The following is a 12236-nucleotide window of genomic DNA, read 5'->3' on the forward strand; positions in this document are numbered from 1 at the left end:
GTGGGACTATCATTTATTTTTCAACAGTACAATGACCCAAAACACACCTCCAGGCTGTGTAAGGGCTATTTAACCAAGCAGGAGAGTGATGGAGTGCAGCATCAGATGACCTGGCCTCCACAATCACCCAACCTCAAACCAATTGAGATGGTTTGGGATGAGTTGGACCGCAGAGAAGGAAAAGCAACCAACAAGTGCTCAGGACATGTGGGAATTTCTTTAAGACTGTTGGAAAAGCATTCCTCATGAAGCTGGTTGAGAGAATGCCAAGAGTGTGCAAAGCTGTCAAGACAAAGAGTGGCTACTTTGAAGAATCTAAAATAAAATATATTTTGTTTGTTTAACGCTTTTTTTAGTTACTACATGATTCCATAGGTGTTATTTCATAGTGTTGATGTTTTCACTATTATCCTACAATGTAGAAAATAGTACAAATAAGAAAAACCCTTGAATGAGTAGGTGTGTCCAAACTTTGACTGGTACTGTATATAATGGATTGTGAACACAACCGATATTTATCCATGATACCTTTATTCATCACTCACATGCTAATCTGGAGATCAATTACAAAAATACATATCTTTTTAAAGTCTGAATTTACATTGAGGGTTCAATACTTCTTAAAAGGCTGGACGTGTCTTTCATCCTAAAACAAAGGAGAAGAACAAAACTAAGTAAATAATGAAATTAAGTTAAACAAATGCAGTATTATTTTATATACAGTAGATGGTGTATTAGCCCGGGTTAACATTAGAGGGAATACAACATCGATCTAGAGTACTTACATGTTGGCTATCCTTTCCAATCTCTCTTTCATATTCTCCTAAAGAAAATGAGTCAAGACAGAATGAAAAACAAAGGGCTTGATTTAATCCGTATTGCGGAAGATCCGCGTAAAAATTTGATGGTAATTTCCAATTGAGTTGGCATATGCAGAGTTTACCGTGAATGAAGTCTCCTCGAACATTGCCTTTAAAATGTCAAAATCCACGTCCAACGTGGCTCTTTCACAATACGACAGATTGAATCCAGCCCAAATAGTCTAATGTTTCCATTATATTTACTTGTAATATCTGCCATTACCTCTGGGGGTGCCGTTGTCACACAGGGGCTGATGGGATAGCTAGCAGAAGGGGTGGAAGACTGAGGACGCTCACAGCCAGAGTTGTGTAGGAGGCTCTCTGGAGGACTGGGTCTTGACTCTAAGGGTATGTGAGCATCAGTTGAACTTTTATATCACACTGGGAATTTGATCTTTCTATTACTGTATTTCAGTTGTTGTATACGATGGCCTCAATAATACTACTAATACTAAGACACTTTTGTCCAAATCAGTTCCAACCAGTGACTTCTGTTGCATTATCCGCCATGTGATGACTCCAACCTCCATTGATAAGTGACAACGACTCCTAGAGGGGGAAAAAAAACCTTGAAAGCTGTACATTTTCCCATCTTTAACCAGCAAACAGAGATACAGTAGACATTCTAGAATGGACTGACATCATTAGTTCAACATCTGCTTCTACTTGTCATTAGATAGAGGTAAGGAGAGTTCTTTAGAAGAATCTCCAGATCAGACAGATGTGGTGTAAAGATCCCTTCCTACCTGGGCCATGGCTGACAGAGTATCCAATAATCCCTTTGCAATGGATATGGACGGACGGACGGACACACACACACACACACCTGGGCCATGGCTGTGGAGAGGGTCAGTCTGGTCTCCAGCAGTAGCACTCTGCTCTCCAGGTTCTCCCACTGGTGCTTGTCTATAGTGATCCTCCCGGCCGAGGCCTTCTCTAGAAGCTCCAGCCTCTGCTCCAGGGCCGAGAGCCTCCCCAGCCTAGTCTGGATCTGTGGCAGCTGGACCTCCAGCGCTGCCAGCCTCCCCTCCACCACCAGGTCCTGGAAAGGTGGTCACAATCCATTCTGTGTGTGTGTGTTTGTGTGTGTCACTTTGGTGCTATGTGTTACAGAGAGAAGGGCTGCGTGTGTGTCTGTGCTTATAATTGTGGAGAAGTATGCTGGTACTCACTGTTTGAGGGACTGTAGGTGCTTGGTTCTGGACCTCCTCCAGTCCCAGCCCCTCCTCCTCAGACTCTTCATTATCGGAGGTTCTACTAGAGGAGACCCAGGAGTCACCCCCAATGTGTCTCTCCACTAGTGGCCTGCTTAGGGACAACTGTGGGAAAGAACCATCTCACCTAGTCATGTTTAGGTCGGGCCATGTACTCATCAAATCAAATTTTATTTGTCACATACACATGGTTAGCAGATGTTAAATGCAGTGTTGCGAAATGCTTGTGCTTCTAGTTCCGACAATGCAGTGATAACCAACAAGTAATCTAACTAACAATTCCAAAACTACTGTCTTATACACAGTGTAAGGGGATAAGGAACATGTACATAAGGATATATGAATGAGTGATGGTACAGAGCAGCATACAGTAGATGGTATCGAGTACAGTATATACATATGAGATGAGTGTGTTAAACAAAGTGGCATAGTTAAAGTGGCTAGTGATACATGTGTTACATAAGGATGCAGTCGATGATGTAGAGTACAGTATATACATATGCATATGAGATGAATAATGTAGGGTAAGTAACATTATATAAGGTAGCATTGTTTAAAGTGGCTAGTGATATATTTACATAATTTCCCATCAATTCCCATTATTAAAATGGCTGGAGTTGGGTCAGTGTCAATGACAGTGTGTTGGCAGCAGCCACTCAATGTTAGTGGTGGCTGTTTAACAGTCTGATGGCCTTGAGATAGATGCTACTCATGCAGCATTACAATGGACAATTTTATTATTTTAAAATGTTTTATTTAATCTTTATTTAACTAGGATAGGTCAGGCCTTTTTGATAGTGTAGAGAGTTGAACAGGTCTGTTGGTCTACACTGTCATGTCCTTGGCAAAGACTTACTGTGGTGGCCATGGGGTTCATTGTTTCAGCCTGAAATGGGAGAGCCTCACTTTTGGAGTCTGAACTCGAGGCCTGAAAACGAGCTCTCGGCTTTGGCTGCAACACGCACAGATGCAAGACATGGACATTTTCTTTTACCAGGTAGGCTATTGAGAACACATTCTCTATTACAATACAGACATGGTCTGATCAAGAGGGTGCAATAGTTAATTGAACCGTGAATACCGTATCATCATTATCATGTCGTTGATGATACGCTTTGCTCTAGGCTCGTCAAAGCGGAGGGAGACAGACTGACCTTGTTGCCTTTGCTGAGCTCTTTGTGTTTCTGCAGGGCGAAGGCGATGACATCACAGAGGATGCAGGTCTTTCTTTCTGCATAGCCAAACTGGAGGAGCTGCTGCTTGGTCAGGACGGGTTTGTAGTGGAAGAGATCCCGAAGTACCTAGACGTGGGTGAACAATAGACAGTATGACACACACAGCTGAATTTGCCCTGTTGAAAAATGTTCTAAATCAAAAATACACCATGGTTGTTTTTTCATTCAAACAGTAAAAAAACAAAGAGCAAAACCATATTCATTGAATTGTCATTGAAGAGAACTGAAAATGACATTGCAAAGTATCTGGTACAGGGGTTTTAAACTCATTTTGCGCCGGGGGCCACATTCGTTCTTCAAGAAGGTCCAGAGGGTCACACTGAAAATGTGTTCATTTCTTCACCATCAAAAGGTGCAAAGAAATTGTCCTGTATCCAATGCTTTTGCAATTTGATGCTACCCGACTGTCTCGGTTTCATTTGAATGATTATTAGTGAGCTGGACACAGTCAAGAAACAGTATAAATGTAGGTCCATTATATTTTCTACAGTTTCCATTTGGTTGTAATCATTTAAAAAAAAAAGTATATAGAGTTTGTTTTCCCTTCCAAAAAATGATGTGAATTAAATGTATCGAGGCAAGGGATACACATGAAAAGGGAATAATAGGAGCTGGAACACATATGACAAATCAAAACATTCTACTGATAATTGTAAAACTCACTATAGTTGACATGAGTTCAGGGAAAGATGGCAGTAGGTATGGCAGGAGGGCTGAATGAGTGCTTCCCTGTTACACCGACTATAATGCAGAGCAAATGGCTTGCCTCCTCTTTGCACCGTCTTCTGTATGAAATGCTGCTGGTGTGTCGGCCCAATCTGTCTCCCATATTTGTGTGTGTGTGTGTGGCAGCCAGGCGAAGCAGTGACTGGGCGCCAGCCAGAGGGTCTCGATCTTCCTTCTCCTTCTCCTCTCGCCAAAATTAACCGCTGTGAGAGGCAGATAGCTCGCCTGCGGCTTCAGCACTAAGAAAACAGAAGAGGGGATTCTGATCCGAGATGAGAACTTGGACCAACATGGAGTTCCTGTGTTCACCGCAGGAATCAGGATTTCATGTGAGCCTTTATAAAATAATTGCTCAAGGACGCTGTGCTGCCGACCACCGGTTGCCAGATGGAAGGAAACACCACCAGAGAGTGTTTTAAATACAGATGCTGCAGATCAGGGCCCGCTCAGTGAAAACCCTTCTGGTTCTGATAGCAGGGTTAACAGAGGCTACAGTACAGCCTCAACAAAAAGACTGAAAAACCCTTGATGCATGTACACAAGTCATTCCTTCCAAGTCCTCAGTTGGTTGTGATGAGAAAGGAGCTGTAATATTAGAACGCGCGATGAAGGAAATGGCTTAGCCTTGACCTGACCAAGCACAATATCATGAAAAAGGGAAATCCAACAGTGGGACATTTCCCATAGATAAGAATTCATGGAATTTCTAGACAACTTTAAGACTCCATTCATGTCATTTGAGCACCACAGGAATGAAAAGGAATCCCACATGTAGCCTACCTTTAACTTCTACAGGGGAAACCCTGCACTGTTTCAAAAGGACTTTATTGGTAGTGAGTGATGCAATAGCAATGTCTTCCATGTGTTTGTATTAGGGGAAAATATTACAGTTCAGCTCAAGCTTGGAGGGGTTAAACCACAGCAGAGCGTCTGGGTAGACAGCCGTTGGCCTCAGGAGACCCCAAGGAATAAACTGAAGTCACAGTGTGCGAGTGTGTGTGTCCGTTGCCTGTGAGGAAACAACTGGAAACACTTTGCCATTTTGAACCATCACGACGATAACTGATGTATGAGAGAGGGGATCTAGAGGAGAGTCCCTGCTATTGGGAGAAACTGTTCCGACACTGCATGGGGCCACATGGGGAGAGCGGTGGTGGGGAGCCTACTGGAAAAGTAGGACCCAGGAAAGATCCCAGCACGCAGTGAATGAACAGAGCATTAAATCATAGGGAGGGCATGAAGGAGCGAGCCTGGGAGATAATACAGTCAACTGGGGAGTGATGCCAATGTGTTTCTCAGTCGGGTAGGTCTAGATGTGGGATTGCTGCAGGGGGGAATTCATTCAAAATCATGATTTCATCACGAAAGGTGTTAGTCATTAGAACACAGACACTCTGCGTCTTCGACCTACCATTCTAACGGAGACCTATGGAGTCAAATCCCTACACTGTGCATGATGATAGTTAAATACTAAGGCTATGTCACAGAAACATGTTAACCTACAGTACCCAGTCAAAAGTTTGGACACACCTACTCATTCAAGGGTTTCTTTATTTTTACTATTTTCTACATTGTAGAATAATAGTCAAGACATCAAAACTATGAAATAACACAGAATCATGTAGTAAAGTGGGCATTGCGTCAAAGAAGCAGTGGTTGGGTTGGGTTGTGGAGGACGCACGGCTCTCGACCATCGCCACTCCCGAGTCTATACGGGAGTTGCAGAAATGAGACAAGACTATAACTAACAATTGGATATTGCATTCCTCATGAAGCTGGTTGAGAGAATGTCAAGAGTGTGCAAAGCTGTCATCAAAGCAAAGGGTGGCTACTTTGAAGAATTTAAAATATATTTTGGTTTGCTTAACACTTTTTTGGTTACTACATGATTCCATGTGTGTTGTTTCATAGTTTTGATGTCTTCACTATTATTCTACAATGTGGAAAATAAAGAAACCCTTGTCCAAACTTTTGACAGGTACTGTACACTATTACCCTTACATTTTTTTTAAAAGAACACAATAAAATCAGTGTGTGGATTTACCTTGTAGATGCATTCGATAAAACGTAGGTCGTTCTTCCCAGTGAGTTCCACTCCGAAGCCCACCAGGTGTTCAGCAAGGTGTGGTGAATAGGAGATGAATGCATAACTCACTATGGGGAGAAAGGCAGAAGGATCCCCTTTGGCTAAGCTGTAGAGATAAAGCATAGATTGTGTTTTACAATGTGTACTACTGTTTTCATATGCATTAGTATCATTGAGGCCTAAAAATATATGACAATAATGCTCTGTTCAGACAGGTAGACCGATTTTGACAACAAAAACTTTTGACCAATCAGATCAGCTCTCATAAAGATCTGATGTTATTGGTCAAAATACCAATTAGTGTAAAAAATAAGAAATGACCTGCCTGTCTAAACACAGCCCAACACATTTTGACAAACGAGTTCGATAAAAACTAGAATAAATGTATATACACATTTGAAAAGTAGCCAACCTTTTGTCTTGTTTTAAAATGATCTCACATCCACAGAAAATTGTATTTGAGCCACATAATTTTTAAAATTCCAAGCATATTGTGTTTGACGCTCTTCACTTCAAAAGGAATTCCTGCTTCCCTGCTCACCAGTTGTGCAGACTGGAGTCCTCGTCAGAGGGGGACCCACGACTGGTTAATGTAAAGCATGTTTACAAACAGAGTTATAGTCGGGCAGGGCTCCGTACAACCCCCTCTGCCACCTGCCGGAGACTTCAAAACAAACCCAGACCATGAACTGTACCCATGGCTACAGCCCCAATCTGGATGTTTATAGGACTATAGATGTTTAGTCTGTCTTCCAGCCAAATCATTTAGTCTTTGTCGCAAATAGCACCCTATAAAGTGCAATTTTTTTAAAACAGAGCCTTATGGGCCCATAGTCAAAAGTAGTGCACTATCTGGGGAATAGGGTCCCATATGGGAAACATCCAGTCTTGTGACATTATCCTACACTACAGAGGTTTGCCTATAGCACGTAAGCACATCATACAGACTGTTGATAATATTAATTCTAGCCTGAATTTTCATTCTTAATTCATCACAAGTTCCATATGTCATCACACTTGCAATGTGTTGGCACTTTCAAGACAAATACTGAGTGTAATGGACAAAGGCCATAGAAATCAGCGACCCCACAACCTGGATAAAGAGCTGGTCAGATATGCTCATCATAGCAATGGGATCATTGGAAATTAGGCTCATGGTGGAACAAAATATTAAATCATGAGAAATGCTACCATATGCACACCTGAGTCTCCTTCAAGGTCTCATCTGCCCAAAATATTATTAGATACTGCATGAATGGTTAATATTTGTAGAATAATAGTGAAGAGATCAAAACTATGACAGAACACATATGGAACCATGTAGTAACCCCCAAAAAATTACATATATTTGACATTCTTCAAAGTAGCCACCCTTTGCCTTGATGACAGCTTTGCACACTCTTGGCATTCTCTCAACCAGCTTCACCTGGAATGCTTTTCCAACAGCCGAAGGAATTCCCACATATGCCGAGAACTTGTTGGCTGCTTTTCCTTCACTCTGCGGTCCAACTCATCCCAAACCATCTCAATTGGGTTGAGGTCAGGTGATTGTGGCAGCCAGCTCATCTGATGCAGCACTCAATCACTCTCCTTCTTGGTCAAATAGCCCTTACACAGCCTGGAGTCGTTTTGGGTCATTGTCCTGTTGAAAAACAAATGATAGTCCCACGAAGCCCAAACCAGATGAGATGTTGCGTCATACTGATGGCAGAGTCTATGGACACTGCCTGGTGTCAACAGTATAGGCTGGTTGCAGTGGTGTACCGCTGACAAATCTGCAGCAACTGCATGACACCATCGCGTCAGCATGTACCAACATGAATGTGGAACATTCACGACTTGTAGAATCCATGCCCCGAAGAATTATTGGTATTCTGCAAAGGGGGATCCGACCCATGAGAAACAAGATTCTCTGATCTGATGAAACCAAGATTGAACACTTAGGCCTAAATGCCAAGCGTCACATCTGGAGGAAACATGGCACCATCCATACGGTGAAGCATGGCGGTGGCAGCATCATGCTGTGGGGAATGGGAGACTAGTCAGGATCGAGGCAAAGATGAACAAAGCAAAGTACAGAAAGATCCTTGATGAAAACCTGCTCCAAAGTGGACAGGACCTCAGACTGGGGCGAGGGTTCATCTTCCAACAGGAAAATGACCCTAAGCACACAGCCAAGACATCACAAGAGTGGCTTCGGGATGAGTCTCTGAATGTCCTTGAATAGCCCAGCCAGAGCCCAGGCTTTAACCTGATCGAACATCTCTGGAGAGACCTGAAATAGCTGTGGAGTGAAGCTCTCCATCCAACCTGACAGAGCTTGAGAGGATCTGCAGAGAAGAATGGGAGAAACTCCCCCAAATCCAGGTGTACCAAGCTTGTAGCATCATAGCCAAGAAGACTTGAGGCTGTAATTGCTGCCAAAGGTGCTTCAACAAAGTACTAAGTAAAAGGTCTGAATACTTATGTGAACATACTTTTAAAAATATATAAATTAGCAAATGGGGGGGGGGGACAATATCAAATGTATTTATATATGTATATGTATATGTATACACACACACACACACACACACACACAAATGGCAAAAAGTTACTGACAAATATTAATTTTCACAAAGTTTGTTGCTTCAGTGTCTTTAGAATATTTTTGTCAGATGTTACTATGAAATACTGAAGTATAATTACAAGCATTTCATGAGTGTCAACGGTCTTTATTGACAATTACATGAAGATGCAAAGAGTCAATATTTGTAGTGTTGACCCTTCTTTTTCAAGACCTCTGCAATCCGCCCTGGCATGCTGTCAATTAACTTCTGGGCCACATCCTGACTGATGGCAACGCATTCTTGCATAATCTCTGCTTGGAGTTTGTCAGAATTTGTGGGGTTTTGTTTGACCACCTGCCATTTCAGGATTGACCACAAGTTCTCAATGGGATTAAGGTCTGGGGAGTTTCCTGGCCCTGGACCCAAACTATCGATGTTTGTTCCCCGAGCCACTTAGGTATCACTTTTGCCTTGTGGCAAGGTGCTCCATCATGGAAAGGCATTGTTCATCACCAAACGATTCCTGGATGGTTGGGAGAAGTTGCTCTTGGAGGATGTGTTGGTACCATTCTTTATTCCTGGCTGTGTTCTGAGGCAAAATTGTGAGTGAGCCCACTCCCTTGGCTGAGAAGCAACCCCACACATGAATGGTCTCAGGATGCTTTACTGTTGGCATGACGCAGGACTGATGGTAGCGCTGACCTTGTCTTCTCCGGACAAGCTTTTTTCCGGATGCCCCAAACAACCGGAAAGGGGATTTTTCAGAGAAAATGACTTTACCCAATTCCTCAACAGTCCAATCCCTGTACCTTTTGCAGAATATCAGTCTGTCCCCGATGTTTTTCCTGGAGAGAAGTGGCTTCTGTGCTGCCCTTCTTGACACCAGGCAATCCTCCAAAAGTCTTCGACCTCACTGTGTGTGCAGATGCACTCACACCTGCCTGCTGCCATTCCTGAGCAAGCTCTGTACTGGTGGTGCTCCGATCCCGTATTTGTGCCATTCCGAAGGTGAATGGGCAAGACAACATATTTCAGTTCCTTTTAACGTGGTATGTTAGTAGGTGCCAGAGGCACCAGTTTTTGTTAAGGGCTGCAACACTGCTGGGTTTTTCACACTCAACAGTTTCCTGTGTGTATCAAGGTCCTCCACACAAAGGACATCCAGCCAACTTGAAAAAAATGTGGGAAGCATTGGAGTCAACATGGGCCAGCATCCCTGTGAAACGCTTGACAGCTTGTAGAGTCATGCCACGATGAATTGATGCTCTGAGGGCAACTCATTATTAGGAAGGTGTTCTTAATGTTTGGTATACTCCATGTATACTGTATACAGTGAGCTCCAAAAGTATTGGGAAAGTGACACGTTGTTTTGGCTCTGTACTCCAATAGTCAAATACTGACTGTCAGTTTTAAATTTGAGGGTATTTTCATATAGACCCCCTTTTTAGGGGACCAAAAGTATTGAGACAAATTAACATGTGTATTAAAGTTGTCAAAAGTTCAGTATTTGATCCCATATTCCTAGCATGCAATGATTACATCAAGCTTGTGACTCTACAAACTTGTTGGATGCATTTGCTGTTTGTTTTGGTTGCGTTTCAGATTATTTTATGCCCAATAGAAATTAATGGTAAATAATGTATGGTGTCATTTTGGAGTCACTTTCACTTTAAGAATATAATGTGCTTCTAAACACTTATACATTCATGGGGATGCTACAATGATTACAGATAGTGCTGAATTAATTGTAAATAATGATGAGTGAGAAAGTTAGACTCACAAATATCATACCCCAAGACATACTAACCTATCCCAATATAATAACAGGGGAGATTAGCATTTGGTGGTGTATGATATTTGTGCATCGAACTTTCTCATTCATCATTATTCACGATTCATTCAGATCTATCTAATAACGATGGTCCTTCTGTGGCTCAGTTGGTAGAGCATGGCGCTTGTAACGCCAGGGTAGTGGGTTCGATTCCCGGGACCACACATACGTAGAATGTATGCACACATGATTGTAAGTCTTTGGATAAAAGCGTCAGCTAAATGGCATATATTATTATATTTATATATTGATAGCAAAAATGGAGGGACTATGTACAAAAATAGTCATTTCTAAACGGTTCATGCCCTCAAATGAAAGCTGACATTCTGCACTTTAAACTCAATCATTGTATCATTTCAAATCCAAAGTGTCAACCCACTGTCCACCAGTCTTGGAACACCTGATGGTCAAATAAGGTGCTGGAGTACAGAGCCAAACAACAAAAATGGTTACTGCCCCAATACGTTTGGAGCTCACTAGATATCAGAATGAATGAATAAATATATGGGGGATTTATTTATCCAATGTAAGCATGTAAAAATGACATAAATGTTCAAACATCTCCTACACTGCAACTAAGAGACTGAATTGTGGAGCCGTCATGTGGCCATCAACTGAACAACCACAACACAGGTGCCGACAGATTGTAAAGCTGGCTCCTTCCCTCAAAAAGTTTGGGAACGAACTTGGCACAATTGTTTAGTTAGCACTGGCACCATTTTTTTTAATCCATGACCTAGCTAACATACCCATTATAGTCGACCTCTCTTGGGTACTTCAATGCCCGTAGTTGAGCATCCAGCTTCCGAAGACATCCTTTCAAATCACCGGTTGACATCATTGTGGACCTTGAAGATGCAAATGACAGACAGGTAACGTTACCACAATTCTCCCATTTAACTAATTTTGCAACGAATGGATAAAACACCAACTAGCTAACTAACAAACAATATAACGTTAGCTATGTAACGTTAAATGTTGGCTAGCTACCAACACAGCTTTCCAGCATGTTACTTGCTAACGTTAGATTTTGTTGAGGTGACACGTTGTAGCAGCTACTGAAACATACCATAACACAAAATATAATAAATTACCTTGTATTTAAGTAGAAGGGCTTGCCAAATTAGCTCGCTAACTGGGCATATATTTAGTTTGTTTTGCCCGGGTAAATAACATAACTGCCGCGATTGGTTGCCATGATAAGTGAATCAGAAAAACTAGAAGGAAGATTCAAAAGAGCACATTCGTAGCTACATGCCGGTAAAAGTTTTGGTTGTAGACTTCTGGTTTTAATGTCGATGGTAAACTGACGACGACTTATGAAACAAGCTGAACTTACTAAATCCATGTAAAACGCCGTCTTTTCTGTCTGTAGTTGAAAGGAAAACAAAAGTATTCTGGTTAGCTACCTTTAATGTGTTAGAAGAAACAAAGCAATGCACTGCAGATTTTTTTGTAAAAAGTCCAATGGATTTCTGTGTAGGCCGACATTTTTTCTAGAATAATATTTTTAAACAAAACAATTGAAAGACTGTGTATATATCATAGTTAAGTACCATTCACAATCGTTAGATGGATTTACTCAGTTACAGCCACGTCATTTCCACCAATAACAAGCGAAATGTCAAACCAGACAACTGTGCGTGTGAAAAGAGGAGGGAGAAAAGGAGGAGTTGAGGAAGCCCTATATTGAGTGATAGGGGCAGATTAGGCCTTATGTCACTTTGTGAGCAGT

General features: G+C 41.9%; 1 protein-coding gene across 6 annotated transcripts; it reads right to left on the minus strand.

Moving 5' to 3' along the window:
- Nucleotides 1–514: 514 nt before the first annotated feature.
- Nucleotides 515–12147, minus strand: LOC118395497 (centrosomal protein of 44 kDa). Of its 6 annotated transcripts, XM_052464687.1 has the most exons (12): nucleotides 12058–12147; nucleotides 11841–11870; nucleotides 11251–11349; nucleotides 6080–6227; nucleotides 3229–3375; nucleotides 2931–3026; nucleotides 2033–2179; nucleotides 1687–1902; nucleotides 1343–1409; nucleotides 1084–1202; nucleotides 786–823; nucleotides 515–646 (listed from the first exon to the last, which is right to left on the minus strand). In XM_052464687.1, the coding sequence occupies exons 3-12, from the start codon at nucleotides 11340–11342 to the stop codon at nucleotides 598–600; spliced, it is 1119 nt and encodes a 372-aa protein (XP_052320647.1). In that variant the 5' UTR covers nucleotides 11343–11349; nucleotides 11841–11870; nucleotides 12058–12147; the 3' UTR covers nucleotides 515–597. The 6 variants fall into 6 exon arrangements, with proteins under 6 accessions (XP_052320647.1, XP_052320649.1, XP_052320646.1 ...); XM_052464689.1 differs by lacking the exons at nucleotides 11841–11870; nucleotides 12058–12147 and adding an exon at nucleotides 11911–12054; XM_052464686.1 differs by lacking the exons at nucleotides 11841–11870; nucleotides 12058–12147 and adding an exon at nucleotides 11596–11737.
- Between the last annotated feature and the right edge of the window lie 89 nt (nucleotides 12148–12236).

This window comes from Oncorhynchus keta, chromosome 16 (genome assembly GCF_023373465.1).
Source record: "Oncorhynchus keta strain PuntledgeMale-10-30-2019 chromosome 16, Oket_V2, whole genome shotgun sequence".
Taxonomy (NCBI): Eukaryota; Metazoa; Chordata; class Actinopteri; order Salmoniformes; family Salmonidae; genus Oncorhynchus; species Oncorhynchus keta.